Source organism: Varanus komodoensis, unplaced genomic scaffold, assembly GCF_004798865.1.
Source record: "Varanus komodoensis strain SLA01 unplaced genomic scaffold, ASM479886v1 scaffold16, whole genome shotgun sequence".
Lineage (NCBI taxonomy): Eukaryota > Metazoa > Chordata > Lepidosauria > Squamata > Varanidae > Varanus > Varanus komodoensis.
This window is the reverse complement of record NW_025335468.1, coordinates 6,509,301-6,537,160: the sequence shown is the minus strand read 5'-3', so window position 1 is coordinate 6,537,160 and position 27,860 is coordinate 6,509,301. Positions and strand designations below refer to the sequence as shown.

Below are 27,860 nucleotides of genomic sequence, written 5' to 3'. Positions count from 1 at the left end.
GGCACAGAGGGCTGCCTTAACTGGCTCCAGAAGGGTGGTGGGGGTGGCAGCATGCAGGCCCCAGTAGGGAGTCCATTGCACAGCTGGAGGCCTTCCCCTTGTGGCCATCTCCAGAGCCCTCCTGGGACTTTGCATTCAGAGGAAGGTCTCAAGCGTTTCCCTGAAGTGGAAGAAGACGTCACTTTACCGAGAGACATTTTGCAGCTGACGTGCTCATAGCTGCAAAAGGAGAGCATGGCTATTCCATCACATGTGACGGACACCACGGAGAAGCTGCATGCAGCCTGGGCCAACGAGAGTCCTTGGCTTGCGATTATGAGCACAAGCAGGTGCTTGGCTCGGGCCGGTGCACTCTCTCATCCACCACTTCCTTTCAGAGTGCCTGAGGGGAGAAGCTTGGAAGCATCTAATCCATTTTCACTCTCTGCACATATGGCAGCAAAACCGGGAGAGGGACATGTTGACTCAGTGCCGGAAAGACAGACATAGTATTCCTGTGCCTGCCACCATTTTGTTTCTCTCCTAGCCCTTCCCTTAAAGACTATCCCTGATGAGCCACACCACTGCCTGCTGGCACAACCACAACCCTGCGAGATAGTTTGGGTGGAGAGTCTGCGACTGGCCCAGGTTCACCCGGGGAGCTGCACAACTGAGTGGGGCTAGAACCCAGGTCACCTGAGTCCCAATTCCATGCTCTTAACCACTACCCCACACTGGCAGCTACTGCTACCTTGTAAGCTTTTATGAGGAAGGATATTTTTTAATGGAAACTGAGGCAAAAAATCTAACTTCCCTGGCAAAGTTCCCAGAAAAAGGCAGGGAGAAGGACAGGAGTTGTGGTTGCCCAAACTGCTAGCATCTTAAGCCAAGTGAGCCCCTGGGCCATTCATCTTCTCGGTTTGGTACCAAGCAGCAGTCCTTTCTCAGCATACGGTCTGGCATTCTGGCTGCCTTTGCAGTATGTGAGTGGGATGTTGGTTTGTGAAAATACTTTGTAAGTATACAGAAGGTTGTTTGAAATCCCTTTTCCTATTTCTAATCAAGTTACACTTGAAGGAGCCCCTTTCCCAATATGGAGCATCTTGGGATTTAAGACTGGCTGGACAGCATTAGCATGTGTTGCCCTTGAGGAACGTGGCTGATGGGACACGCACATGGCATTTCAGCTACAGAACACTCTTTTGGCAACGATTTGGCTACTCCCCACACTGTTGTCCTTTAGGCACTGGGAATATATAGTATTTGTGCAGGCATTTGCATTGTGGGCCGGCTTTCATCTGAATACTTGCACTGATTACATTGTTTGTTACATTGTTTGATATAGCTGCGATTTTAGAGTCATGATTTTAATGTATGTTTGCTGTTCTGTGTTTCATTTAGGTGGCTCACTGCCGTGGGCTCTTTGTGAGGAAAGGCAGGGTATAAATCCAATAAACATTAACGTGCTCATTTCTGCTTTGATATTCATGATGCAGAGATCAGCAGTTTATCTCGCTCCATGGCAAAGCCCCTGAACTACTCTGGCCAGCCCATCATATCGCTACCTCCTCAGCTGCCAGCATGGAAATGCCAACATCACCACTGGAATAATAATAGCCATCCTTTCTCACTAATGCTTACTGCTTCATGTATAAACATTGCTTTCACTTCTCTACCAAAAGGCACCCCTGCTTCATAAACTCCGTCCTTCTGGACCTTTCAGAAGCAGCACGTCCTTACCTGCTCTCGGAACTGGAGGTGGATCAGCAGCTTCTTCTTGGGGTGCAACTTCCAAGGCATCCTCTGTTGATTTAAATATATTATTCACATTAATGCTTCATGGTGATCCATGCCATACTTTCCGGTCCCATAGTATGCGTGGACAAACGTCCTGCTTATTTGAGGCTGGTAATGGAGTTGGGACCCATGAAACTAATGAAGCATGGATGAACCCAGTTGATATGCTTTTCACTCTGCATCCAATCTCAGATGAATGTCAGGCTTATAGGGTGAAACTCTATTGCCTGCATCTGGCCAAAGGTTATGAGAGAGGAGTCAAAATAAATGTCTGGTTGAGTCTCTTTGGCCTTAAAGCTGTAAAGCAATAGGAAGATGAAAACACAGGATACATCACCCTAAAGTGCAATAAATAACTAGTGATCATGCATCCCATTGATAATGTATGCCTGCGCATGTGCACACAAGCATCTTCATTGATTGTTTAATGCGGGTGCCAACTGACCGTCCCTTTGAGATTGGCTAGTTACTGATAGGCTCTGGTTTCATTTTATACGCATCACTGCAGTGCAGTTCCATTTGTGGACAAACCTAATGCTTTATCTATTTATTCAGCTTATATTCTGCTATACTAGTCCGAAGACTCTCCAAGCAGATTACAATATTAAACATTCTAATGAAATGTTCCACATTTTGAATCTGTCTGTTTGCCCCTTTTTAATGCAGTGGATGTACTATTGCTGGTGATCCCCCTCGTAGCTGTTGATTTCTTACCTTGAGGTCAATAGAACATTTCCAAATTCTGGTCATCCTGTTTTTCTTTAGTAATCTAATTCTGACATACCTTCTGTTTAGGTGAAAGTCCTTATATCCTGTATTATTACATTCCTACTTGTATAATGAATGCTTTTCTAATGGCCTTACATATTTGCAGATGAAAGTTTTAATGCTTAGAAAATGGATAAAACTGACTTTGCACTCTCTGCACATGTCTAAGTATTTGTCTGGATTTTCTGTGGTTTTATGGAGTCCAGTAGCTACACAGGCATCCACTGCCTCTGATACGCAACAGCGTCCCCGTTCTCCCAAATGGCAGGAAATGCCTGCTCTGTCCACTAGCATTTCCTGCACAGACAAAGCACAAGGCTGTGTTTGACCTCAGCTTTGCACCAACCTGCGATGCCACTGACATGGCCATCCTGTCTCAACAGCAGCAGGTACCTTGTTTCCCAGCATGAAGAACATCTTTCAGAGGAGTATCACACAGGGTGAGTATCTGAATGAAGTTCCCACCAGGACCACAAAACAGTACTGTGCACACATCTCCAGCTGTTTGGCTGTATACTATTTCATTTACGGCATATGTCTTCTTATTGTAGCAACAAAGGCATTCTGAGTCAGAGAGGGAGAGAAAGAGAGAGAGAGAATAAATAGGAGGGAAGACAAAGATATATTCCTAAAGATGGCTAAAGATATATTCCTGCAAAAGGGACCAGGGTTGTCACCATTATGTAGCAGTTCATAGACATTTAGACTTGTCTGGAACAAAAAAAAAATAAGTGCAATTTTATAACATGTTTTGGGAACATCACTGGGAATTGTCCATTGTAAAAGATAAGGGCAAAGTAAGATGGGTAATGAAGATAAAGGAAGATTCCTTCCTTCCTTCCTTCCTTCCTTCCTTCCTTCCTTCCTTCCTTCCTTCCTTCCTTCCTTCCTGTCCCCATTATTCCTGGTAAGAGTTGATGCCACAAAATTGCCTGTGAACTTCTTCAACAGCAGTGGGCAACTTTCTGAAGTCAGAAAGTTGGGTGAAAAGTCATAATGTTTTCTATGATTTGGGTTGGTTAAAGTTTCAGTCAGGGATGCTTTAGTTAACTTCAGGAAAGTGACTTTAGGTATTCAGTAAGGGTACATACTTGGTAAAATCCATTCCTTCTGTATTTTGGGGATTTTCAGGCACCTTTCATTTCGTTGTTTGCTTACTAAAGGAATTGGATTTTGTGCAAATTTATTCACATACACTTGCACACATTTAGACTTCCAAAAATTAATCTTTGTAAAAATGTGTAAATCTCCTCAAAATAGGCAAATCCCTCCTCCACGCATATTTTCAGGCTTCAGTTTAAGGAGGCAACTTTCATTTGGGACTAAATTTGCATAAATTATAGAAAGTGAAAAAGATCCATGCTAGTCAAAAAGATCCATGCTAGTCAAAGCAGCTTGCATAAGGTTTTATGTTTCAGAAATGTTATTAATTAAGGTCTGCCATTGGGGCATCTTACCATTTGAGTGGTTCAAGCAGAGTTTTTCTTCTGGATCACTGGGGAAGAATAAAAAAACACATACAATTGATTCTTTATTACTTAAAACACTCAATAAATTCAGTAATCCACACCCCCCTCTCTCCCCGTAAGTTCTCTTTTGGATTACCGCTTTATGCCCGGGGTCTGTGAAAGGGTTGCTCTAACAGACTCATAAGAGGAACCCTGATGACAGAATGAACTAAGCCACTGTAAGTGTCCTACCATGAGGTGCACTCTAGCCCTGAGACGCATTCTCTTTTTTCTTCATCATAATACGGCTTCTCCCCATTGCATTCTGGGTAGCAGCCTAAAAGGGGAGCAACAAGCAAAGAATGATCTTACTTTTCAATATTCATTGACTGGCTGGCTGGTAATATTATGGAACATTACTATAAGTTTAAAAAATACCTAAGTTTTTGAAGTAGAAATAGAGAAAGCAAGCCAAAAAACCGATGCAATGCATGTTCCTTTTGGAGGATTTGCTTTGTCAATCTAGCATTTATCCTCTGCTGAACCCTACCCTTTGCTAAGGAGACCTCATATCGCACCTTTTTGCATTTCAGACATCTCAACAGACCGTTGATATTATCTGATTTCCACTGAGTTGTGGGACGTGAGAAGCAGATTCTGCATTAAAGCTCACCTTCCAGACTGTAGAGCAGCTTATCACATTTTCCTGCAGGGTTCCTGCAAGTCCTGAAGCAAGGTTCTCCACATGGTTTGTAACGCCATACTTGTTTGCCGGCTGCATTGGAATCGTCGCAGGACACAGCTGGGATAGAAGATGCACTGGTCAGAAGTGGCGAGGCCCAAGGTTCAGACAGAGCCCCCTCCTGCGGCCCTACTTTCCGGCTGGCCTCTGGCCACGTCCCTATCATAGCACATCGGCTGCTACTTTCAGGAGGAAACCTGAAAGCCTCGCGAAGGAAGACCAAGGCAGCGGATGATTATAGAGCTAAGCATGCGGGCTATTTCTTCTAAGATGCTCTTTTCCTTGTCAACACGTCTGAAGTTCCTGAAGTGGCTTTAGAAAATAGTTTTGCCTTCCTGTACATTCCTACACCCTACTACACCATCACCACTGGACAAACTCCTTTATGGACAGAGCTGCTGGAACATGGTCAGTCCATCAAGGTTATAAGGAGAAGATAAGCTCAATCTACTCATGAGAATTGGGGGAAATTGAAAATAGAGGAACTAGGAGAGGGGTGGAAGTTTTCCAGGGAAGGCTACACTATACAGATGCAGCTATAGCATTGCCCACAGTAACCTATTACATCACGGAAGCACAAATGCGGATGGTGCATCTTTTGATTTTGAACAGTTATGAACTTGCCCATCTTCTGCCAGCAACACTGCCTACTCTGCAAGATACAATTGTCTTCTGTTACACAGCAGTATTATTCTAGCTTGATATTGACTTGACTTAATACCAAAGATGGTATCAGTCCTAATTCAATGTATTTCTTTGAATTGGTTGCAGAATTGAGGTACCAGAGCTCACTCCGGTTTCTTCTCCTGCTTTTCTACTATATAAACACTAGGTGGCACTGTAGCATAGCAGAACAACACAAACACATGAGTGAAAAATGTGTTTTTCCACAGCTGAAATCCCATTTCCCTGCTCTGAAGCCAGCCAGCCAACCAACCAAAAAACCTTGCTGAAAGTGCTTGTTAGATACAGAATCAAAACAAGAGGGCCACAATATCATCTAAGGAACCTGGAAACAGCCATGAGTAAAGAATAATGAGCTTGCAATAAATGCCTCAGGTAGGAAATCCCTTATCATGACGATAAATCATGCATTTTTAAACGAAAAAGGCAACCTGTCCACTTAATTATCACATCTGGTATTGAATGGTGTATGCCCTCACCTCAAAAAACATACAGTTTGGTGAATATATAATTTATTTTGCATGTACTTACGACAGTTCTTCTGACTTCTCCAGTTAATGCAGATGCCGGCTCTGCTGCAAGTCCATGAATAAGCAGCTACGGCTGTACAAAAGCGCTCACAGTCGCTCACGCTGTCGCAGCCGCAGAAATCGGACACACAGGATTCATAGTATGGGGTTGGATTGATCTAACAGACCCAATTAAAGAGATAATGAATATGTCACTGAATATTTCAGCTATAATAAAATATTTAAAATGCTTAAAACAGCATTTAATCTATTTCTGGAAAAAAAAGAGCCCTGGGAGAGTGCACAGCTTCAACAAAACATCTACATTGCCACCATAATGATTTCACTGTCGAACCCATGTAATTATGCATGCATGTGTTGTAAAATTCATAACCATTTTGAGCATATAACTGGTAAAGGATGATTAAATTTTGCCTTCAAGATTAAGCTAGTACATAAATATGTACTGTTGGGGAAATCACTTGTTTCTCTTCCATTCCTTGGAACTCACTCCTAGCTGGAAAAGCTGAATGAGCAAATGGTTGCAAAAGTAATTATGTAAACAGTATTCTTAGATGTAATCTCCATTTCCTGGAAAGGCCATTTATACCTCATTAGCTAAATGCTGAGTGTTAGTGATGACTTCAGGCACATCTGGAGAGAGGGCTGGGATGAAGTTTGTATACATCTAAATAACCAATTTTATAACCATCCCATCCACAGGGATAATGTCCCAGCACAAAGCTACACACATACCAATCACATCCCAGATCTGGCTCAGAGAAGCAAGGAGGACCCCTTTCTGGGCACTGCATTTATGGCAACCCACCCACTGCAGTGCTGTGAAAATAGTGGAGAAATCCCAGATCTGGAGCAATGAGGCAAGCTTTCCAAGATGGACACCCATGCTGATTCCACTTCTAGCCCCAGCACCTCTGGAGCCCCACCGGCGTTCTGGAGGAGCAGCGGACAGATCCCAGGTGTGGTACAATGGGGCAGGCTTCCCAGTCCTCTGAGGACACCTGTCCCCTCCCATAGCATACATCTGGGAAGCTGAAAACAGGTGCACTCCAGTGCAATTCTCAGCAATGCAGCAATGGAGTCCCTCATGCAGATGGGCCTTCCCACAACTAGCCCTGCCAGACGCTCTCTGTGGGAAAGAGGCTGCAGTGATTTAGGGGAATCGGGGGTGTGGTTCATCTACACCTCTCACCCACACTTTGTCCCTAGCAATGGCACCAGCCTACCCTCCAGATGGGCACACCTGGATACAAATGCCTTCAGCGAGTATAGTTTATTTTCTTCGCTGCACCAGTCTTTTGTTTGATGCAGGCCAGCAAGACCCCCCTCAGCCTAAATGGATGAATCCCATTTCAGAAAAGCTTTGGCTGGGTGCATTCTAGTGGTGCCATGAGCCAAAAACACCAAAACTACCTGCATAATGTTGCTGAAGGCGCTTGCTGCCAAGAGCAAAGCCTTCGGAAAGGAATGTTGACCTTTTAGAATGGGGAAATGCCCACAAATGCTGCTCTGTCATTGGGAGGAAAAGGGTGGAGCCAGGAAAGTGCTTGTGGCTATCTGGAGAGACTCGGGGGGGGGGGGCTTGGCTGTAACCTCTGGAGGCTGAGACTTGGCCCCCCAAGCCTGAGCTGTGGCACCTTCTCCAGTGGTTTCCTTAAAAGTAGCAGGCAGGTAGATGGAATGAGATAGGGAGAAGTGAGGGATGCACAGTGTGCAAGACAGGAAGGCAGCCGAGGAAGAGGGGAAGGCGTGAGCAAACGCTTACCTTACTGTGGCAAGGTGCAAAAACTGTGCTTTTGATAATACTACAGTGCTTTTGGCCCAGTCTGATCTTGAAAGCTTGCTGTGCACACGGATCCCCCTGGTTTCTGTCTGAACAGCCGGGGGTGACTTGCCAGCCACTCCCAAAGGCCTGCGCATGCATCTCCAGAGACTGCCCTCGAGTGGCAAAGTCATTGCCGGCGCGGTTGTCAAAATCTCCACAAAGGCCACAAAGTCTGCCCTAGGAAATGAGCACAAGGTGTTTTTCCCCTCTGCAAAATCTTCTGTCATAGGCAAAGACACGGGAATGGACTAAATTAAAATTGCGTCCATCTGGACTTCTACAATTTATGCTCTATCATATCCTTAACAGGGTTTGTTTGGTATATCATAGCCCCTTGATCTGAAACATTCTTCCCTTCTACCCTATTATAGCTTTTTAAGGGAATTAAAATAGAGGGAAGTTACTCTTAATGTATTTTAAAAGAGAATATCCTGAAAATTAAAGATAGTTCAACCTCTGTCTGGCCCTTATCGGTTATACGGTCCTTCTGTCCTTTTCTGTATTAGTATGTGTGTGCTGCAAAACACCTACATAAAATATATCAATACATACTTCATTAATTGTTTCCAAGCTGTGTGCAATATTTTTAAAATTCACGCATTAGTTTTAATGGACTTCTCACAAAAGACATACTTCAGACTCAAAGGTAGCCAGAGTCTGGATGACCGTAGGAGAAACCAGAGTCCCATCTCGAATCCTGGAAACTTGCACACCATTTTATAACAGTTGACACTTACTTCTGCCTCGGAAACGTACAACTTAGCACCCTTCCTCCGTGCTTGCAGCTGGTGGAGAAAGAGCCATGCCAGTCACAGCTCTGAGGCCTTTCTGGGGACAGCTTTCTGGGGCCATTCCAGGAGGGAGGGTGGGCAGGAGTGAGGCTCTGCCAGTGTGTCCAGTATCCTGCCCATGCCTCAGCCTCCCCTCCACCTGCACCAGGGCACCACTGGCTCTGTAGCCCTTCCACCCTCTCTTGGATGCCCGAAGTCCTCCACCAATACGATTTAAATTCTAGATTTTGATACAATTAAAGTTAAATGGCTTTGTCCTATTTTTGGGTTCATCTATCTATCTATCTATATTATTTTGTTTATTCTGGATGTATTGTATTTTCACAGTTCATTTATGATTTTTTTACCAGACTGAGCTGGGCGGGTTATACAGATGAGCCCCAGACCTGAGCCAAACAGAGCCGTGGATGAGACTATGAGCCAAAGGCGCTTTATTATAGTGTACTATAGAATAAACAGAGACTAGGACATGCAAGCCTAAAGTCTCAAAGGTGGTACAGGAAAGCATACACTATATACCTTATGTCACAGACATGAATTTTAAACATGGGTTTGATACATCAATACAGCATTGATCACCCCCCCCCCCCTTGGTAACTTCCTTCAAGGATCCTTTATTTTCCCAAGGCCTTCCTTCCCCACATACTGCTTGACTATCTTTTGACCATTCACACTTTTTCTTGAGTTGTTATACCTACTGTAGTACAAAATGCATATTGTTAGTTTCTCTGAGATTCAAATCGGTCTCGGGTGCCAGTGAGTCTCTCCTTTAACCCTCCTCTTGGATTGTGCTGACTCGTCACAGGAGCTCATGCAGGGTTCATGGCTCCAAAACTCCCCACTCCCTCCTGGACAGGAAGTGCCATGTGGCTGCCATGCTTGTGCTAATTTTAATTTTGTATTTGTAAATCAATGTATTTTTTGTATTGTTATATTTAATGGTAATTTATTATGTACTATTGTATTTCAATGTATTTTATCATGTTGTAAGCCGCCCCGAGGTTTCGGCAAGGGGCGGCATAGAAAAGTTAATAATAATAATAATAATAATAATAATAATAATAATAATAATAAGTGGTCTTCCTTTGGTTAACTACTTTTGGGTTCCTCCATTCGGTAACAATTTTACTGTTATTGGTCCTTTAGTTGTGTATTGCCATGTTGTCTTTGTATTGTTTTACGGATTTCAGTGGGCTGTAAGCCACCCAGAGAGTCTATGGCTAGTGGGGTGGCATATAAATTGAACCAATAAAATAAATCCTCTGAGTGTGGAGGGTCATGGGTAGCCACACACGAGGTTGCCCTGCTTGAAACATAAATATTATCTAAATATACAAATTTCTAAATATACTTTGTCCTACAATGTGTATTTTGAATGTATGTTGGTACATTTTTGAGCTGTGAAAATCTAGAGAAGAGCAAGATCTGAAGAGCAATGAAGGGCTATTAGTCCAGAAAGTGCAGATCAGGTCAGTTCACAACAGAATCTGCACAAAGAGAAGCATCCCTACAGAGCCGCTACTGTGTGCAAAACGTCTTTTGAGCTCAGCTGTGATAAAGAATGTTATCTACATTTGCAACAAATCACATATCTGCCAGCATTTGTTTGCCTTGTTAGGTTCCTAAGTCTCATTTTTGTGGGGAGATATAAAAATATGCATAATTCCTAAACAGTAAAAAAGACAAGATAAGAAATGCATCCATTTTTGAAAGTGTAATACATTCAAGGACATGATATGCATGCCTTGTATGTGTGTGTATTTTTTCCAGTTGCCAAGCATAACCTGGGAATTGCACAATGAACCGACTTGCAATCTGGAAAAAGGGCCAAATGTTTATGAGCTGGAAACTGTGGCTCATTCCACGCGTGACAGCTCCTTCCCCCAGGATATGACTTCCTTGTATGAACAAAGGGTGTATACTTAATATGCATGTGCTATGCACAATGAGCACACATATGCCTCCTTCATGGGGCAAAGCAGACATGCATGCATCTCCATCTATGACAAGGCATTTTGTTTTTTCTGGATGGAAGGAACAGGCTCATGGGGAATGATCCACGATGAACCAGCACTGACTCCACAATGAGCGGTGTGCGGATCCCTCCCGGGCAGCCGTGGTTGCCTCTACCTGAAAGGAGGGTGCCGCTTGCACAACCACCGTGGTCTTCCCATCCCACAGGAAGGTCACTCCATGGAAGGCTTCAATTGCAATATGCATCCCCACGAGATAAATGTCATAGTTTTTTTCAGTGTCCGGCTTACTGCTTATCTCTTCTATTTTCCCTTCCCGCAGTCTGATTTCACTGTCCTAGAAACAGAGATAAAGAAATGAATGTGAATAAGACTATATAGTTTCTTACTAGATAGGAGAATGGAAGATGAACAGGTTATGGAAACTATGATAATGTGGGCACAAAACTTTGGATATAATATTGAATTAGAAAAATGGCAAAAGCTGTGGGAGAGAAATATAAAGGTAACATTAGCAATTTCATAGAAAGAAAACTTGTATAAAATGTTTTATAGATGGTATTTGTCACCAAATAGACTAGCCAAGATGTTTCCAAATATGTCAAATGGATGTTGGAAATGTAAACATAAACTGGGTACTTTCTATCATATGTGGTGGACTTGTGATAAAGCGAAAAAGTATTGGATTAAAATACATAAATGGCTTGAGGAAATGTTACAAAAGTCCTTAGCTTTTAAACCTGAAGTTTTCTTATTAGGCATTATACCTGATGATATTAGTAAACAAGAAATGTACTTACTGTGGCGAGGATTGCATTTGCCCAACACTGGAAAAGTGAAGAACCACCCACCGATGAACTGATCCTAAAAAAGATCTTGGACTGTGCAGAAATGGACAGATTGACTTTGTCACTGAAGGAGAAAGAAGATACTGACTTCTATCAAACCTGGGACTCTTTTTACTATTGGCTAGAGAAATGGGACTTCACATAGATTTAAATATGTTCATAAATTAACATAAAAAGAAAAAATGTGGGGGCCGACCCAGTAGGTCTGATGTTTCTGATGATTGATGTTGTTTTTAGTTTTTCTTTGTATTAGGCTTATTCCAAAAAAAAAAGAAAAAAGAAAAGAAAAGAATGTGAAGAAATGCAGTTGCTGTTGCAGTGAAAGCTTCATATTCTCGAGCTGGGGTTCCTCTGTCGTGCATTCAAAGCCACAGACCTTTTGCTTGCAAAGTGTTCTTTATTGACCAAAAGCATAGAACACCTGGAATGAATCTCTGCACAGAGCAGTTTGTTGAACCTCTGGGAACGCTCCTTACGAGCATGCTCTCTACTTGGGCCTCCCTCCTCTGCTGATGTCATTCATGGGATCTAGAGCGGGAGCCTCCTTGTCTGTCTCTCAGAAACTCCCCTACGTCTCTCCCTACATCTTGGTTAACCCCAGAGACTGCTGTCCACCTTGCGATGAGTGTCTCTGCTTCTTTCATCTCAGTATCTTGGGATGGCCCTCTCCCTCTTCTCCTCCTGGTTCTTCCGAAGCCCAGCCAGCAGCCTCTGAGAACATGCACCCAAATCTTTCTCACTCCCAACTACTATTATGATACAACTGCAAGCTTTCCTACACAAGAATATGTGTGTCCCCACCACCTCCTAAAAATGTTGCAGAACTGGATTGTGCATCTTCCCCATTTTCCTGTCACCAGGAGAAGCATTTCCTGTCATTGTGATGTCACAGATGCCCAGAAGTCAGAGAAGCAAGTTCCTCCTCCAACTGTTCCGAGAGCAGCAGCTTGGGAATGTTCTAGCTGCTGAAGAAGCAGCTCGAAGTGGATGGTGAGGTGGAGGAGGAAGGATACTAATATTACGGTGGTGGAAAACTCCTAGGCTGAATGTGTGAATGGGGGAACGTGAATAGTGGGGCTGTGAAGGAGCAATGTCAATCCTCTCTATAGTCCTGTATAGGGGATGTGTGAGTGCGTGTATGACAGGGTAGAACAGCTTCCTCGGATCTGCTCAGCCAGGAGACAGGAACTGGAATTGCTTAGCTCAAAGCTGCTAAGCCATGGCAGTGGCTTTTCACCCTTTTAAATTGGGGAAGAGCTACAAAAAAGCCAGGAAACCACCAAGCAGTTGTGGTTGGGGGAAAGGGGGTGAGGCTCGGGAAGGGGCACAGCCTTTTGAGGAACCCCAGAGGGACAGATTGTAAATCTGGGCACGGATCTGGCGACTGGGTCCGAGATTCTGCATGTGTGGTTAGAGATTAGGGTTCCTCAAACCTGGCCAAGAATCTGGTTAATTCTGGATTTCAGTAGCAACTCCACTTACATAGCATTTTTATTTTTATTTTTTTGCTACAGCAGATGAATACAGCCATCCTTCTAAAATCTGAATGAGCTATGAAGTGGATGGGGTGGAAAAGGATGCAGAAAAAACTAATGTGAATATACAACCATGAAACCATAAATCTTTGCGGTTCTCTGTTTGTTGGGCTGATTCTGGACTCTGGTCTTACCTCCAAGATTATTCTGATTTTCAAGGAACAAACTGTCAGGGATTTACTGCATGCGGTATTTTGCATCAGAATTTGGAAGGTACCTGGTTGGAGATTATTGGGGCAGAAGTCCTTAGAAGAGGAAACAAAAAGCATATTGAATGTTTCAGTCTTTGTGTCAGTATTCAACCCACTAGGACAGGCATTCTGCATTGGTGATCACAGTGGAGACATGCCAAAAGCATGCAGCATGGTTTCTGCATCACCTGCTCTTGTCTACACCTCTCAGGATGGCCTACCTATGAACAGGACCCTAGCAAAGCAAATGCTGATTTACACATTGAGCAAAATCACTGGCAGTCCTTCAGAGATGGCGCCACTTGAATGCTCCCCCATATTAACAGAAAGACCAAAAACAAGGAAGCAAGGAAGCAAGCAAGCAAGCTTCTAAGAAGCAAGCTTTTACTCAAATAAAACTATACATCAAAGAGTAAGCTAGTCAAGAGGTTTTCTCCCTACAGTGTACATTTTCTTCATGCAGAGAGTTACTGGCATATTTAGGAAACCCTTTATCCACAGTGGGAAGTGTACAGTCCAGGTTTGGTATAATCTTGCTGAATGTACCATTTGGCTCTCAGGGATACTTGCAAAAGATGAGCCAGCCTCATTTTCATTTGTGGAAGTTGAAGCCTGGAGGTTCAGGCTGCATTGGATGCCAAATCCTGTCACCCTTTCCTCATGGTGGGTCCATGCTTTTTTGAAAATAGCCAAGAATCCTCCATGGTGGAACAAGTGCAGATTCTGCCCCTCAGTCATGGTGAAATCAAACTTATACATGTCATTTCAGAATCAAGTCCTACTGAGTTCAGTAAGACTTGCTCCCTGATAAATCATTATAGGATGGCAGTCATAAATGAAACAGAGCCATCATTTGGTACCATACCAGACAGTGGGTATGAGAGCAATATTCTTTTGCTACCTGGGCTAGGATGTAATCACAGCCTCCTGTGAAGTCAAATTTTACTCCATCAAAGCTGAGGTAGTGTCCATGTCCGTACACGGTGCATGTTCCCGGACAGGCGTTCTCTGTACAGTCCCACTGTCTCTTCTGGCATGTGCTAGGAGATTAAACATAAAGGATTGCATATAGTCACCTCAAAGAAAACTGAAGACAGATGGTAATCAGGGTGGGCCACCTGCAACAAACTCTTTATGGAACCCTTCCTTCTTCACCTCTGTCAGGGATCCTCTGGGCACATGCCCAAACAATTGTTCCTAATTCTCTCCCCCATGTAAAGCTACACCCGTCCTTGTGGCTCCAGAAAACATTGTTGCATCAGGGTGTGAGGGCTGTTTATGAAATACCAACATCACTTTGCTTGCTCAGGCCTTAATGTAACAATCCTTTGATACTGCTTGAGTCAGATTTTGATGTATGAGCTGAGCATCAAATACAATGTGTGGTTATTATTACATTAAAAAATATCCACAGAGGGGACAGAACATATACAAATTGTCAGAACCTGATTTACAAAACTCTAGTCTGAAATCCAAAGCTTTTGGGGTGTTCCAGTGATGTTTTGTTGAGGATTTTGTGGCAGTCAGTTCATGAGGTAATGCATTTTAAGATCTGAATTTACTTTTTTACATAACAGTTTGAAGATTACTATACCATGTATTACAGTTGACTTTGATGTACGTGCCGGGACTATAGAAATTTCCTCCATAGCTACAGGGGCATTGCTCCTCCTTAATACACTTGCCATTACCATCAGACACCAGTCCATCGGGACACACGCATCCAGAGACGCATCCTGTAGCGTGCTGAGAGCATGAACACAAAACAGAAATCGATGTAGGAGGAAGCATAACTGAATCAAGAAGAAGAGGGAAAATAAAGGCAGCCTGTTATAACACGCCACCATCCAAGATGCTGCAAATTAATTCAGAAAGGACTTCCAACATACAATAAATCACCCAGAAAGAGCCCTTTCAAAATGAAAGAGTGCCTTGGATGTGTGATAAGGGGCAATGCTCCATGACTGCGAGGTGCCCAATCATTCAACGCACACTACAAAAACAGCAAAGGTCGCTTTATGGAACCGGAGGCAGAACTAAAGAGCCCCTTGACTGCAAGATAATTATGAGGATTTCTGAGTGTTAAAAAGCAGGGCTCCAAGAGGAGAGCAACTGCTTATCTTGCTTAGATATTTACCAATATGCACAGCAACGTTAAATGGATTGGTTCCCAGGACGTGGGGCCTGTGTAGCTGGCATTCAAAGGACCGTGATATTGCAAAGCAGGGAAATTATCTGGGAGGCAAAGTTGTGGTGGGTTTACAAAGCAGGGCTCTCAGGAGGCAACCCAGAGGTTTTGGGCTCCACGGCAGGCAGGTACGTCACCGCCCCCTCCATGCTGAGAAATACAGAATTTGCTTAAGGGGGAGACAGCACAACTCTGGCTTTCCTCACCGGTTCCTTCCCTGAATGCTTTGGCAGCTCTCTCCTGCCCCACGCCTCTGGCCTCCTGCGCGCTACAGCAGGTGGGGCATCAGGGAAGGATGGGAAGAAATGCAGCCGCTCTGCCCACCATTTCTGTCACTGGTTTAGCACCAACACTTCTGTTACAAAGGAGCTGGATCGTCACTGGAGAAGCTTATCCACCTGGAAGAAGGATAAGCCACAGAAAGGTGGAAGCCATCCATTCGCAACATGGGTGATGGCTTTGCTCAGCAGATACCCTGAATACAAAAACCCAGCTGCGATGGACAAACAGCTGGCCGAAAGCATAGAGGCCTCAAGAAACTCCATACTGAAGATACCCATGGCCTGTTCTCATTTGTTTTAAGGATTATATCTAACGAAGGAGCAAGCTATTGAGTAGATAAAGCCTCTTGTTAAATATTTATATGCAGACACCTGCTTGGGCCTTGCTAAAAGAAAAATATGCATCTCTTTCTATCCAGTTGAAAGAAATGTTAGAGCCCACTTCTGGTCAATTTCTTCTGCAGTAGCCCAGCAGAAATCAGACCCGATATATCAACACATCACACTTGACACAAACAGTAAGAGGCGTAGCCATGAAGTGGGCGATTCTATTTGTTCTGCTCTCTTGGATTCAACACAAGTGGTTGGTAAGCACTATAAATATGTACATTTCCTGCGAGTGCTGAAGAGGTCCGCTCAAGTGTGTAGAACAGCTACCACACAGGCAGTACTGCGAAAAGTGTGACCTTACACATTGCATGTCTTGCGTCTTACAACTTTTCTGACATTCTGATCCCCGTGCGTTTGAGCCAGCAATGCCGCAGTCAACGAAGTACATAGGAGGAGGGCAATCTGGAATGGGAACGAAGCTGCCTAAGAAAGGAAGCCGGACAGGAAGAAACTCTGCACAACACTAAGAAGTCTCCTGAAGTTAGGTCATCTAAAATATACTCCTGTTCCAATTGCCAGACTGGTTGTAGGATAACTGCTCTTGGGAAATTAGCCCTTATTAAAAAAAGAAGAAATTTGTACATGCCACATGGCTGAGACGTATACACCTAAATGGCACAGATCTAACCTTTTAATCTGCCTTTTCTTTGGCAACCTTGCTACCTCGCTATTCTGACCCTTTTTGGTTAGGGTTAGAGCAGATATATTACTGAAGACTTATGGTCAAATCTCCCAATAGTTCTTTTCTTTTTTTCGGAGTTGCCATTCCCCCTGAATTGGATTGAGAGACAAACACTGGAGGAAGGGAAGTTTAGGCCCTTCCCGTGCCCAATTCCCCCAGTTTATATCTCTCCCTCCACACACTGCTGTTCACCTGTACACATCTTTGCTCCAGCAGGTCTAAGGGCATCAGCGCAGAGAGGGGCAGATTTAGATCAGGGACAGGCACAACGGGAAGGTTCAACACGCCCTCCCTGACGTCACTTCCCCCGTCAAGTTAGCAGCTTCCCAGAGGTGCTGTAAACCCTGATGGGGGAAGGATATATCTGTGGTGCTTGTTCTTTCTTCTGTGAGACTATGGGCAGCTTTGGGGGCAGGGTGACCTAGAACCGAGGAATGGTTAAACACATCTTCCCCCACTGCCACTCTCCTGATTCAATTTATGCAAAGACATGTGTGTGTGTGTGTGGAGGGGGGGAATCTGCTGCATCAAGTCTATTTCACCCCTTAGTGCCATTTTGAAGGAGTGAATAGGAGTGGGAGAATGGGTGGAGCTAGTTTTGAATTTGGAGTGAAGCATGATGTCCTGAATATGCATCCACGCATGGAAGGAAAGGTGGGGAGATGCTATCAGCAGGTAGTGGCAGAAGAAGGGACAGAAGCCTGGTCTTCAGGAAGTACAGGAGCTCACCTGGCTTATCGGTGGCTCTTGGATGACAGAGAAGAGTACAAGTGCCTTTCCAGAGCACCTGCTCAGAGACAGAGATGGAACGTGTCCAAAAGCAGATATGGACAGCATTGGATTTGGTCACCTAGGCCTGATATTCCCCAGCTGTTCAAGGAGAAACAATTCCTAGAATGTGTATGTAGAATCTAGCAATAATTTATTACATAGTTTTTTAAAAATCTCACCTTTCCTAGTTTCTTTGTTTCCAGTGCAATCCAGTTGTCCTTGAATACATTTGCTAGAGAGATAAAAATACAAAAGAAGAGTCTCATACTAATAACAGAACCCCTCCCAGATCCATTCAGGCAAATACAGCCCCTCCGCAAGGTAAATCATGCCGCCAATCATCTTAATTCCCATCTAGTCCCAGGTAAAGAATATTGTGGCCAGCCCCAGCTGGTCCCCAAAGTTGTCCGCCTGGTCTATTCAAATTACATGTGCCTCAAGAAGGAAGAGATCCTAGTACTATCCTGGAGCCGAGGGTCAGACTAGATGGCCCAGGAGGACCCTTCTGACTCGCTCTGTTTCTATGTTTCTGCAGGGTACATATTATTGGAGCCTGCCATAATGATGCTGGCATCACACCAAGCTGCTTAGCCTTCCCCTCACCCAAAGCACTGCCCCCTGCAGCCTTCCCTGCCACTACAGTTTGTGCAGCTGTGGCTGCCGTGGCTCCTTAGAGCTTCCTGGGGTGTTTCAGTCCTTCCGGTTCCTGGTCAAAACTGCATGCAATCTTGCCATTCTCAACATGCAGCCTGGGTGTGCTTAGCATACGCGAGTCACTTGACACTCAGTGAGCCCCACTTCAGGGTCAGGAAGCACCGAAGTGGCAAGGCTGGACTTCTGTCTGACCTGAGCCTTCCTCTCTCCAATGTCCAATTCGTAAAGCCCGATGCATTCGCTTTCACGAGTCGGGCACTTTTATGGTCCAGTTTTTATTTCACAAGTGTTGGGGGCTGGGGGACTTGCAGCCACTCAAAAACAGAACTGCACGGAGGCTGTTCCATGCTGGAAGGGTTGGCACAGACCCCACTCCTACATGGCTGTTTCAGCCACAGTAACACTGCCTCCTCCTGGAAAAGAGGTCGAGGATGCTGCAGCTATATGGAGACCCGTGTCACACAAACACGTCCCCATATGGAATGGTGCTTACAAACGGGGATGCAATGTGCCCTCTTGGGACCTGTCCCTCCAAGCAATCCACAGGCCTCCTCTTGTGCTCGGCCTGGTCTACCAAGAGGAAGCCTGTGCAGCAGGCCACCTTCTTCCACGTCAGCAGCAGTAGCCCAGAAGGCTGGCTGGGAAAGAGATGCTGCTTGCTGAGAGGTCCTCAGGGAGGGGGCTGCTTTCCTGGTGGCCTCCTCTGGGCAAGGGGCGGTTGCTGTTTGATCGGCTGCCCTGGTGTCTGAGCAGGCGCTGCCCATGCAGTGCAGGGGCTCAGTTCCTCGTGAACACTGGGCCTGCTCAGCAGGAATTCAGTCTCTGGGCCTCTGCAAAGCAGACTAGAGTTCGGGGAGCTGAGCCCAGAGAACCTGATGGATCCCCAGTGCTGGATGGATTCCTCTTACATCCCTACTGACAAGGCCAATTGCTCAGGTGCCTGCCATGTAGCAAGTGCAGTGCATGAATTCAGTTCCTTGAAAACATAGGATTAGCTCCTTTGCTTTCTGTCCCTTGCTGCCTGCTCCATTCCCACTCTCTTTTATCTTCCTGCAGTGCTTATTATCCCATTTCCCTTTGCTTGTGGTGTTTCCTGCCAGGTAATGGGCATATTTTTCCATCCAATTTCTCTTGATACCCAATTGTTCCATTCTTAAGCTCGGTTCATCCTAAACTTACAGAATGAAGGAAAGTGTGCTTGAAAATTCAGGCATATTTTAGCAAGCATCGTTTGTATGCATTGCTGCCCTATATACACATTTACTGCAAGCCATTTTACTAATATAATGCCTTTTAATGCCATTTCCCCTGATATATACATGTTATGCATTTTGTTTTGACTGGAAAACTCCACCGGAACATTTGCAGAAATGTGAATTTTGAAGAATACTGGAGTGTTGGCTCACACAGTGGCTGGAAAGCGCAAAGTGGCTAAAGTCATTCCAAAGTCCACCTGAATCCCTTGTTCCTTTTCCACAGTTTCCACCTAGTGCCTCCCTCCCACCCTTTTCAGTGTATGCTTCATGCTTCTCACACTTATGCCAATAAGGTAAGATCAGAAGGAACTTGAAGTAGGAACCCTCAAGTAGTGAAAAGAAGCGCTGGGGCAGCTCTAGACCCCTCCAAGCTGAAAATGGATCTTCCACTGTTACAGCCTCTGGAGTTGCTGGCCAACCCAACCCTTGTTTAAGGGTCCAGAAGAACAGGCAGTAGGGGAGGGAAGGATGGACGCATATGTCAATTTCAGTTTTCTTTTTCATTATTTGAATCTTAAGCTTGGCCCATCCCATTTTCACATTAGTTTGGGGGTTTTTAAATAAACATTTTTTTGCACAAAAACATGTTTGGTGTTTTCATGCATGTCCCCTAAGGTGTGCATTTTAGTATACAATTTTGCCAAACATATACATTTTTGCAAACAAAATTCACTAATCTAATGCATTTCTAATATTGTTCATGAACAGATTCACTTTTGTTTATATGCATCTCATATCTATCTATACATATAGAGAGAGAGATAAAAGAATTCCATTGCAAAATCTGGAGAAGTGCAGATTTTCAGAGTTCACTGAATACCAGTTTTCCTATGGGTTTGAGAGTGCAAAATGAGGGAGGTTCACCTGAAACCTGAAAAAGCAACACAAACAAATTTGTCCACCCTTCCTAGGCTCGGGCGACCTCTCCCTGCCATTGCTAACAGAAGCCTACCTGGAAACCTTCCTTACTGTTAGCTCCCTCTTCCCGTTCACAGAGTTAATAGTATTTTGCAGTTCAGGGGAATGACTGGCTGCAGAAAAGGCACTTTCCCCCAAATATTCCTTTCAAATACCCTTTAAAAAAAAAACCCTTTAAACTCCGTGTGCTGATTGTGTGGTTGGGAGTGTTCATACATCACAACTCTTCTAACATCTCCTTAAAGAGGTCTCATCATTGATTGCCCTTGCAAATGAATATATTAAAATATATACGATTAATTATCAGGGTATTGGTGCTGGAGCTTTCAGCCTGTGGAAGGACATGCATTATGAGTCAGCTTACCACATGGTCCCGTCCTTTTGGAATGAATTCCCAGGCTGGATCAGCAGGTCTTGGTAGTAACACGGGCAGTTCACCAGAGCAACACACTCTTCTTCGTGCACGAGGTAGGTCCCCTCCGGGCAGCCACAGCCCTCTGCAGGAGCGATCTGAAGATTACACAGCACATCGGGCTCCGACAGTGAGCGGCAAGATCTGTTACAGAACTGCACTTCAGAGTAGTACTTCATAGTTCCAGGGCACTCCGTGGAGACATCTTGGCAAGGGAAGTAAGACAAGGTCCAGAATGAGTTTGGAATCCACAGCTGACCTGGATGCTAAACCAAAAGGACCTGGAATGTTGATCTTTAGTCCCAAAAAACAGATTTCCTTTGCAAAGACAAAGGTGAGTTTGCCTTCAGGCAGTCATTTATGCACACAGAGTTGGAAGTAATTTCCCCTGATTCCAATCAATCTGAATGTGGGTTGACACAGTTCATTTGGCCTGAACATGCTGTTCCTGGAGGATGGAGTTTCACAGAAGTCATTTTGTATAATCTGGGTCCTTTGCAGATGCTGCTTCTTTGGGGCAATTCCCTTCCTTGTACACACTGGAAAATAGGCCCACACAATTATGAAAATAACCTCTATCTGTAGCTACCGTGGTCCACTTGAAATTCTCTCCACTAGGGATGACAGAGAAATCTGCAATGGATTCCAGTAGTGTAGGATAGTGGTTAGAGTGCTGAACTGGGACTAGGGAAACCGGATTCTAGCTCTCAGCCAGCTCTAAAGTGACTTTGGGCCAGTCACTCACTCAGCCTCACCTGCCTCATTAGGAATACTGTTGTACGGTAAGGAGAGGAGGAGGAGTGCGCTAGCCATCTTGGATCCCTTGCAGAAGAAAAATGGAGGGATATAAATATAACAATAATATCCACCATAAAACAATAACAAGAATGAGTTCAGGTATCTATGAATCTAGCCTGATGTTTCTACAGCAGACTAGCTTTTCCGACTAATGCAGATTCCATGGAATTGCAGACTTTTTAAAAGCTCTTTTGTCTTTGTGCAAAGTTACACTTGCTTTCAAGTGCATCGGTGCAAGTGGAACAAAATCTTTGTACATCACTAACAAATGCAGTTCCAGCAATGAGTGGGTGCCCGAGACGAAAGATGCCTGAGAGTCAGCAAAGCACAGATAGAATGGCTTGAATAAAATCTGCACAATCCTCCTTTCTGCATCCTCCCGGGGAGCGTCAAGTGGATACAAGACAGGCTGAGCAAGCCGGCCCTGGGGACAAATGCTCTCCTGTGCATGTTTATAATTCAGGGGTCCCGCATCAAATGGGCACGGATCAACAGGCAAGGGGACCTCACCAGCTTGCATCACCCCTCCTTACAAGGCTCCCGATGTCCTTGCTGACTAGGAATGATGAGAGCTGCTGCAGCGTAGATCTGGAGGGAGCTGGGGAAGTCTGCCCTGCAGGCTGCCTCAGTAAAGCTGCAGCTGCTTTGCTGCTTTGCCTTGCCTCTTCCTGGGCATGCTGTTCTTGAAAGCCCCTTTTTACTGGTGAAGGGTCCGACAGCATCTGCGAACTCTGTTCAAGTCAGACCCAAGGCAATTCATCGTTATAGTTTGCAGCACTCAACAGACGGCTCACAACGTTAGTCGGTTTGTATGCAGCTGCCGCAGATTTATTTTTCATGTCTGCCCAGCCCCTCCCATGAAATGAAGTGCCTCTATCTTGAAAGGCAAACATGCCTGTCCTTGGGTGGAAGCAGGCATGCGTACGAATAGTGTCCTCTACCTACCGCAGATGCCGTTTCTCCATCCATTCAGGCGTATTCCTCTTGCAGCACAATCCCTGGCGTAGGCAGAGAATGCACCGCACAGGGCCTCCTTGCTCTTCTCGGCGTTACAGGTGTCGTAAAGGCAGTTCTGAATGATAAGTGCATGAGCAGAAGCAGTGACTAAGGGTGCTAGAGGAAGAAACGCTGCTAGATACTGTTTATACTGTTATCAGGGATAGCCGCTCCCCCTGTTCAAAGCAGCATCCAAGGAAGAAACGCAGATGACTTGTGCGTCTCCCTTGTTCACATTTTTATACAATGGCCACGTTCTCAGTCTGGAGAAAACCCTCTTGCAGAAGGATCTACATGTATATGACATTAACAAAGGGGAATTAATGTAGTTTTACAAATGGAGCAACTTCTTTCTTTAAGCAAAAAGATTCCACAAGGCTGACTGTTTGAATATGAGCTATGAATCTTATTTCTTTGGCTCAGGACTGCCTTTGCCACAAAGACATTTGCATGACATGCCTTGGAATAAAGGAAAAGCTGCTCAGTCTGATCAGAATTCTCTTTCTTTCAATTCTCAGCCAGAAGCCACAATTCTATACATGTTTAGGCAGAATAAAAGCTTACAACCCGTGGCATCCCCCAGCCAGCCGGGTCTAAACCTGTATAGCACTCTGCCCATAACGAACCACCAGAGGGCAATGGAAGACTTCATCTGTGAACCAGCTGCCACCCGTTACTCCTGTTCACCACACCTGTATTCACTTCGCTGCCACAAGATGTCATGATATCCACTGCAGAGCTGTTCGGGTGAGAACAGGAGAGCCTTTCCAGAGCATAGTAGCTTACTGCTTTTCCCCAGTTCACTCTTCCCCAACTCGGTGCCCTGCAGACAGGTGGGGTTGCAATTCCCATCATGTGCAGGCCCCAGCTCCATCGTGGAAACTATAGCCCAACAAAGCTGGAGGGTGGCAGCTGTGGAAAGACTGTCATGGCCCCTTCATCTTAGAAGGGAGAAGGGCTGGGGCCAGTGTGAACATAAAGCAGAGTCTTCTGCTCATAATCGTTTTGATCAGCATATGATTGAAATGCTTGCAGAGTACAACTGAAATCATGCCTCACCTTGGCATAAGGAGCAGGGTCACTGACCGAATGACATGGAGCAAAACCCCCATTGGTGTCCAGAAGAAGGGCACACCAACGCTGCCCTATTTTTTCTACCAGGGAGAAATGGAGAGAGCCAAGATTATTCCAGAGATCTTACATCCTCATATCTTGTGTCTTTCCTTATGCTGGCTGAGACTGTGGCTCCATCCAGCTCAGCTCTTCAGGGTTCCAGGAAGGGCCTTTCCCAGTTTTCCCAGGAGATGCCAGGGGTTGAAGGGACAGAGGCTGAGGGTTGGGCCTGCAACCAGGTATGTTCTGTACAGCGGAACCACGCTTTCCTAACCTTGACCAGCCTGTTGCTTCCTCGCACATTCAGACAGCATATAATGGGCAGAATCCAGTGGTGACCAGCCATGAGAAGTTCTTGAAATACTTTAAGGCAATAATGAGAGATCTTTTCATTTGCAGTGGGGAGTTTGTCATATTTTCTCCCCCATTGCTTCCTTCCACACATCTGTGCCTTCCCCTCTTGTTCCATCATCAACCAGCCATTAGCAGCCAGGCCTTCAGACTCCATTGTACTCCGTGGCTTGAGTAACGGAGAATTAGTGCTTCCAGGGGCAATCTGAAGGGAGCAGAGATACTAATTTCTGCAACGGGACAGGTTAGCCTTTTGCCTCTCCCAGGGCTTGCTCTTGGAAGCACTAAACCTCCACTGCACATGTCGTGGGTGCTGCTTGCATTTTGGAATGGCAATGGCTGCAGGCTCCACTCATGGATGGACCGCTCTGGATGCTGCCAAGACCCAGCAAAGCGAATCTGGCTCTGAAGGAAATGCTCCATCTACTCGGGCTTCAATCCTGTGCACACTGACTGTCTGCCAGAGCAGTACGACAATGGAACCTGTTACCTGGGGAAGTTGTGGGCTCTCCTTTGCTATCTGGACAGCCATCTGAGGGGATGGTGCTGCTTATTCTGCGTATCTGTGATTCTGTGATCTATGAGACTCACCAGACTGCTGCAAAGCACCAGGCTAGACAATGACCCTGTGGTCATATTACAGTGATGGGGACAGGGAACACACTGGTTGTAGGCATAATTTCTTAAGATTAATTGTATCGTTTATTTTTGTATACCAAAGGACAAGATCCAAATCTGAGCAATGATGAATAAAATGAAGGCAGAGGAATGGATACTCATCTGCTTAGAGGGAACAGCAATGCAGCATGTTAAGTGATGTTACTGAGACAGGGCAAGAAGTAACAGAATACCTCTCTCTACGTGGTTCTGACAAGGATCCTCAAAGCTGTCCCGAACGTCAGCACAGCTGGCCATAGTCTTCCATGAGTTCCCAAATGCAGAAGCAGAATCTTCTATAATCCCACTGATGGTTTGAAACTCATCCATCTCTACATTGTTGAAATTTCCACAAAGGCCTAGAAAGAATTAAGATGACATATGACACAAAACCCCAAATATGTGCACAACTTATGAAATAACCTATTTATTCAATTTAAGATTTGACTCGGAAACTGGTAGACATTGCCGAAAGATAGCCTTCATTGTGGGTGACAATCTAATCTGAGTGACAACTGCCGACACAGATTTAGGATTAGGAAAACCAATCAGAGCAACTTTTGCCGGGCTGTAGCAAAGTCCTAAGAGTCCTTCCAAATGCGAGTCCCCGTTATTCTAGCTATAGTAAGAATCGGACCTTGAACTGTGGGTGAACTGGACCTGATGCCAATGACATCCTGAACCTGCCCTAGATTTTAGTGACTGCAACAGAATGCACTCCGTCAGCAGGATGCACTGAAGGGATGCATGCATCCCTTTTCTCCAGCCTGCCCGCCTGCCTGCCTGCCTGCCTGGCGGATGACTGTACAGGAGTAGCATTGCAGGTGGCAATGGTGGTCCCCTCCTTTTGAGTCCCATCACTGACAACTCTGCATCTGCCAGTGTGGATAAGTAAAGATGGCACTTTCTCCCCTTTGGAAGCATCGCTACTGACAGAGTCTCTGGAAGTGCCGTGTCCCTGGGCGCTCCATGCTCAGGGCCAGTTTGCCTCCCCAGAACTAGGCCTTCCAGAGTGAATATACTCTCTAGAGTACAGGAGAATGGAGCGTGTCTGAGACATTCAGTCCAGTCTGAGACATTCAGATAGATGCGATTTCATTTTCAGGAAAAATGAAATCAAATGACATCCTTAGAGACCCCTTCCCATTAGCATCAGCTGGCTGCTTTCTCCACCCATGCCTTTGTGACGACATTTTCCCATTAATGTCTATAAACATTCCATGTAAATTGCCACCAATGAGAAAAGAAGCTTCAATGCACACAATTAAAGCAGACTAGGAGTTAAATGGCAGGAGAAGTACTGTACCAGAAACGTGATTTTGGTAAGTTTGATCTACTGTTATGAAAATCTGCATAATGGGTGTCAGCTGCACTTGGATTTCTACCCGTAAAGAAGTGATGATGTTGACGTAGAATGTAGATGGTCTGAAGAGAATGATGCCATCTAATAAAAAAAGAACATGCCTTCAGTCAGAAATTATATCCCCACATTACAAGTATAGCCTGCAGTTTCAGTTGGAAATTTGGAGTGAAACTCAGTACTGACCTTTAGTTACAGGCAATACTGCAATGACATTATCAACATAGACTTTTCCAGAGGAAGAGATCCTTACTTTCTGCAAAAGAAAAGGGGAAAAAACTATCATTGGCAGAAATGTTTATTCTGGTAGGCATTGGCCGCACTCACCAAAATAACTCCGGCAACTTACCATGGCTTCTAAAGTGATTAAGACGTTCTTCAGGCAAGTCGTCGTGTTTGAAATGCTGCACTGAACAATCTCTCCAATGACCACCCAAGCGCCCTCTGTGTCCTGGAAGGGAGGCAAAAACACCCCCTGGATGTGGCAGGCATTCCTGGCAAGCAGCGTACATCTTGACCCAACCCCGTTGCAACCACGTGTAAGGGAGAGGCTGAGTGAGTGCTCAGCATGGTCAGTCACCACCTCCCAACTCCTAGCAAGCAACCTTTGCTATTATTATACTGCAGGAACTTTTACGACAGAGAGATTTACTGGGGAAAACTATTATTCCTTCTGCACCTTTTCTCAGAAGTAGAAGTGTGTATGTTTATCCTTCCAGTGCTCTAATTTTGGTCCATTTTTTGAATAAGTTTTATTCTAAATAAACCTAATACAAAGAAAAACTAAAAACAACATCAATCATCGGAAACATCGGACCTACTGGGTCTGCCCCCCGCATTTTTTCTTTTTATGTTAACTTATGAACATTTTTAAATCTATGCGAAGCCCTGTTTCACTAGCCAATAATAAAAAGAATCCCAAGTTTGATAGAAGATAATTTTGGTCCATTTAGACCTGGGTGTGACGTGTGCCACAAATAAGTTTAGACACAGGTGACATGACAGTGGATGATGGAAAGTGGTTACTTCACTTGCAGAGAAAGCAAATTTCCTGAGGCCTCCAACATGGGGGGAAATGAATGGTTGGTAACAGGCAGTATAGTGTGAAAGAAAACTGCTCAAATATCCCGGGCCCCATTGGATAATGCTAATTCAGTACAACACTGCAGTACATGCACTCTATACTTCCCACATCTCCTTTAAGAAAGCATTGAACAAGATGCTTTTGAACTACATTCAGCAACCTCTGCACTATTTTTATATCTAATTTGTTGCTCCTAAAAGGCCTTAGACATCTGCTTTAAAAATAAAACATACAGTATACCTTAGCTAAGACATAGTGGCAGTTGCCATGAAACATGAATTGTTTCTTATCAAATGTAGTTATGTGACATCCTCCTTCTATCTTACAGTTTCCAGAACAAGGGAGCAATAAGCAAGACCATTTTCCCCCAGTGCAGGTACTACAAAAGCAAAGAAAATTAAAAAGTATTTAATAATACTATAAGAACCCTTATAGACAGTAATGCATGATCAGCTCTGAACCGAGTCAGGCAGCTGCAACATCAATGCAACACACTCTGACATACAGCCTCTCTTTCCCCTTTTAATGCTGGAGGAGCAATACACATAGACTAGGGGCAGGAGAGGGGGGTTCCATGCTGGATAAGATCACAGGCCACCTCATAATTCCCTCCTTTGTCCAGGGTTTGCCCTTTCGATTGGCGGAACACAGGAGAAAATACTGGGGGACTGAGCGGGGCCTCCAGGCAGGTGTGCTGAGCCCTGGAGCAATGGAAATGCTCACCAGGGTCCAATTCAACTGCCAGCCGGGCAGCTTTTGCATGTGGAAGGCGGCCTATTTCATTGCCAAAGGAGGGTATTTTCTTAAGCCCCACCTGAAGGGAGGCAAATTTGCAGAA

General features: G+C 44.8%; 1 protein-coding gene across 1 annotated transcript in view; it reads right to left on the bottom strand.

The window, feature by feature from the left end:
• LOC123021367 (mucin-5B-like) overlaps positions 1-27,860 on the bottom strand; it is a 66,835-nt gene that overhangs the window by 25,885 nt on the left and 13,090 nt on the right. The window contains exons 9-29 of the mRNA XM_044426079.1: positions 27,263-27,401; positions 26,284-26,389; positions 26,125-26,190; positions 25,885-26,022; positions 24,773-24,937; positions 23,517-23,611; positions 22,407-22,533; positions 20,616-20,868; positions 17,603-17,655; positions 16,272-16,372; positions 14,706-14,857; positions 14,013-14,151; positions 13,055-13,165; positions 10,695-10,874; positions 7,714-7,950; positions 5,950-6,106; positions 4,666-4,794; positions 4,245-4,329; positions 4,002-4,039; positions 2,938-3,108; positions 1,720-1,782 (exon numbers count right to left, since the gene is read on the bottom strand). Coding sequence (XP_044282014.1) covers positions 1,720-1,782; positions 2,938-3,108; positions 4,002-4,039; positions 4,245-4,329; positions 4,666-4,794; positions 5,950-6,106; positions 7,714-7,950; positions 10,695-10,874; positions 13,055-13,165; positions 14,013-14,151; positions 14,706-14,857; positions 16,272-16,372; positions 17,603-17,655; positions 20,616-20,868; positions 22,407-22,533; positions 23,517-23,611; positions 24,773-24,937; positions 25,885-26,022; positions 26,125-26,190; positions 26,284-26,389; positions 27,263-27,401 — 2,705 coding nt within the window. The remainder of the gene's footprint in view (positions 1-1,719; positions 1,783-2,937; positions 3,109-4,001; positions 4,040-4,244; positions 4,330-4,665; positions 4,795-5,949; positions 6,107-7,713; positions 7,951-10,694; positions 10,875-13,054; positions 13,166-14,012; positions 14,152-14,705; positions 14,858-16,271; positions 16,373-17,602; positions 17,656-20,615; positions 20,869-22,406; positions 22,534-23,516; positions 23,612-24,772; positions 24,938-25,884; positions 26,023-26,124; positions 26,191-26,283; positions 26,390-27,262; positions 27,402-27,860) is intronic.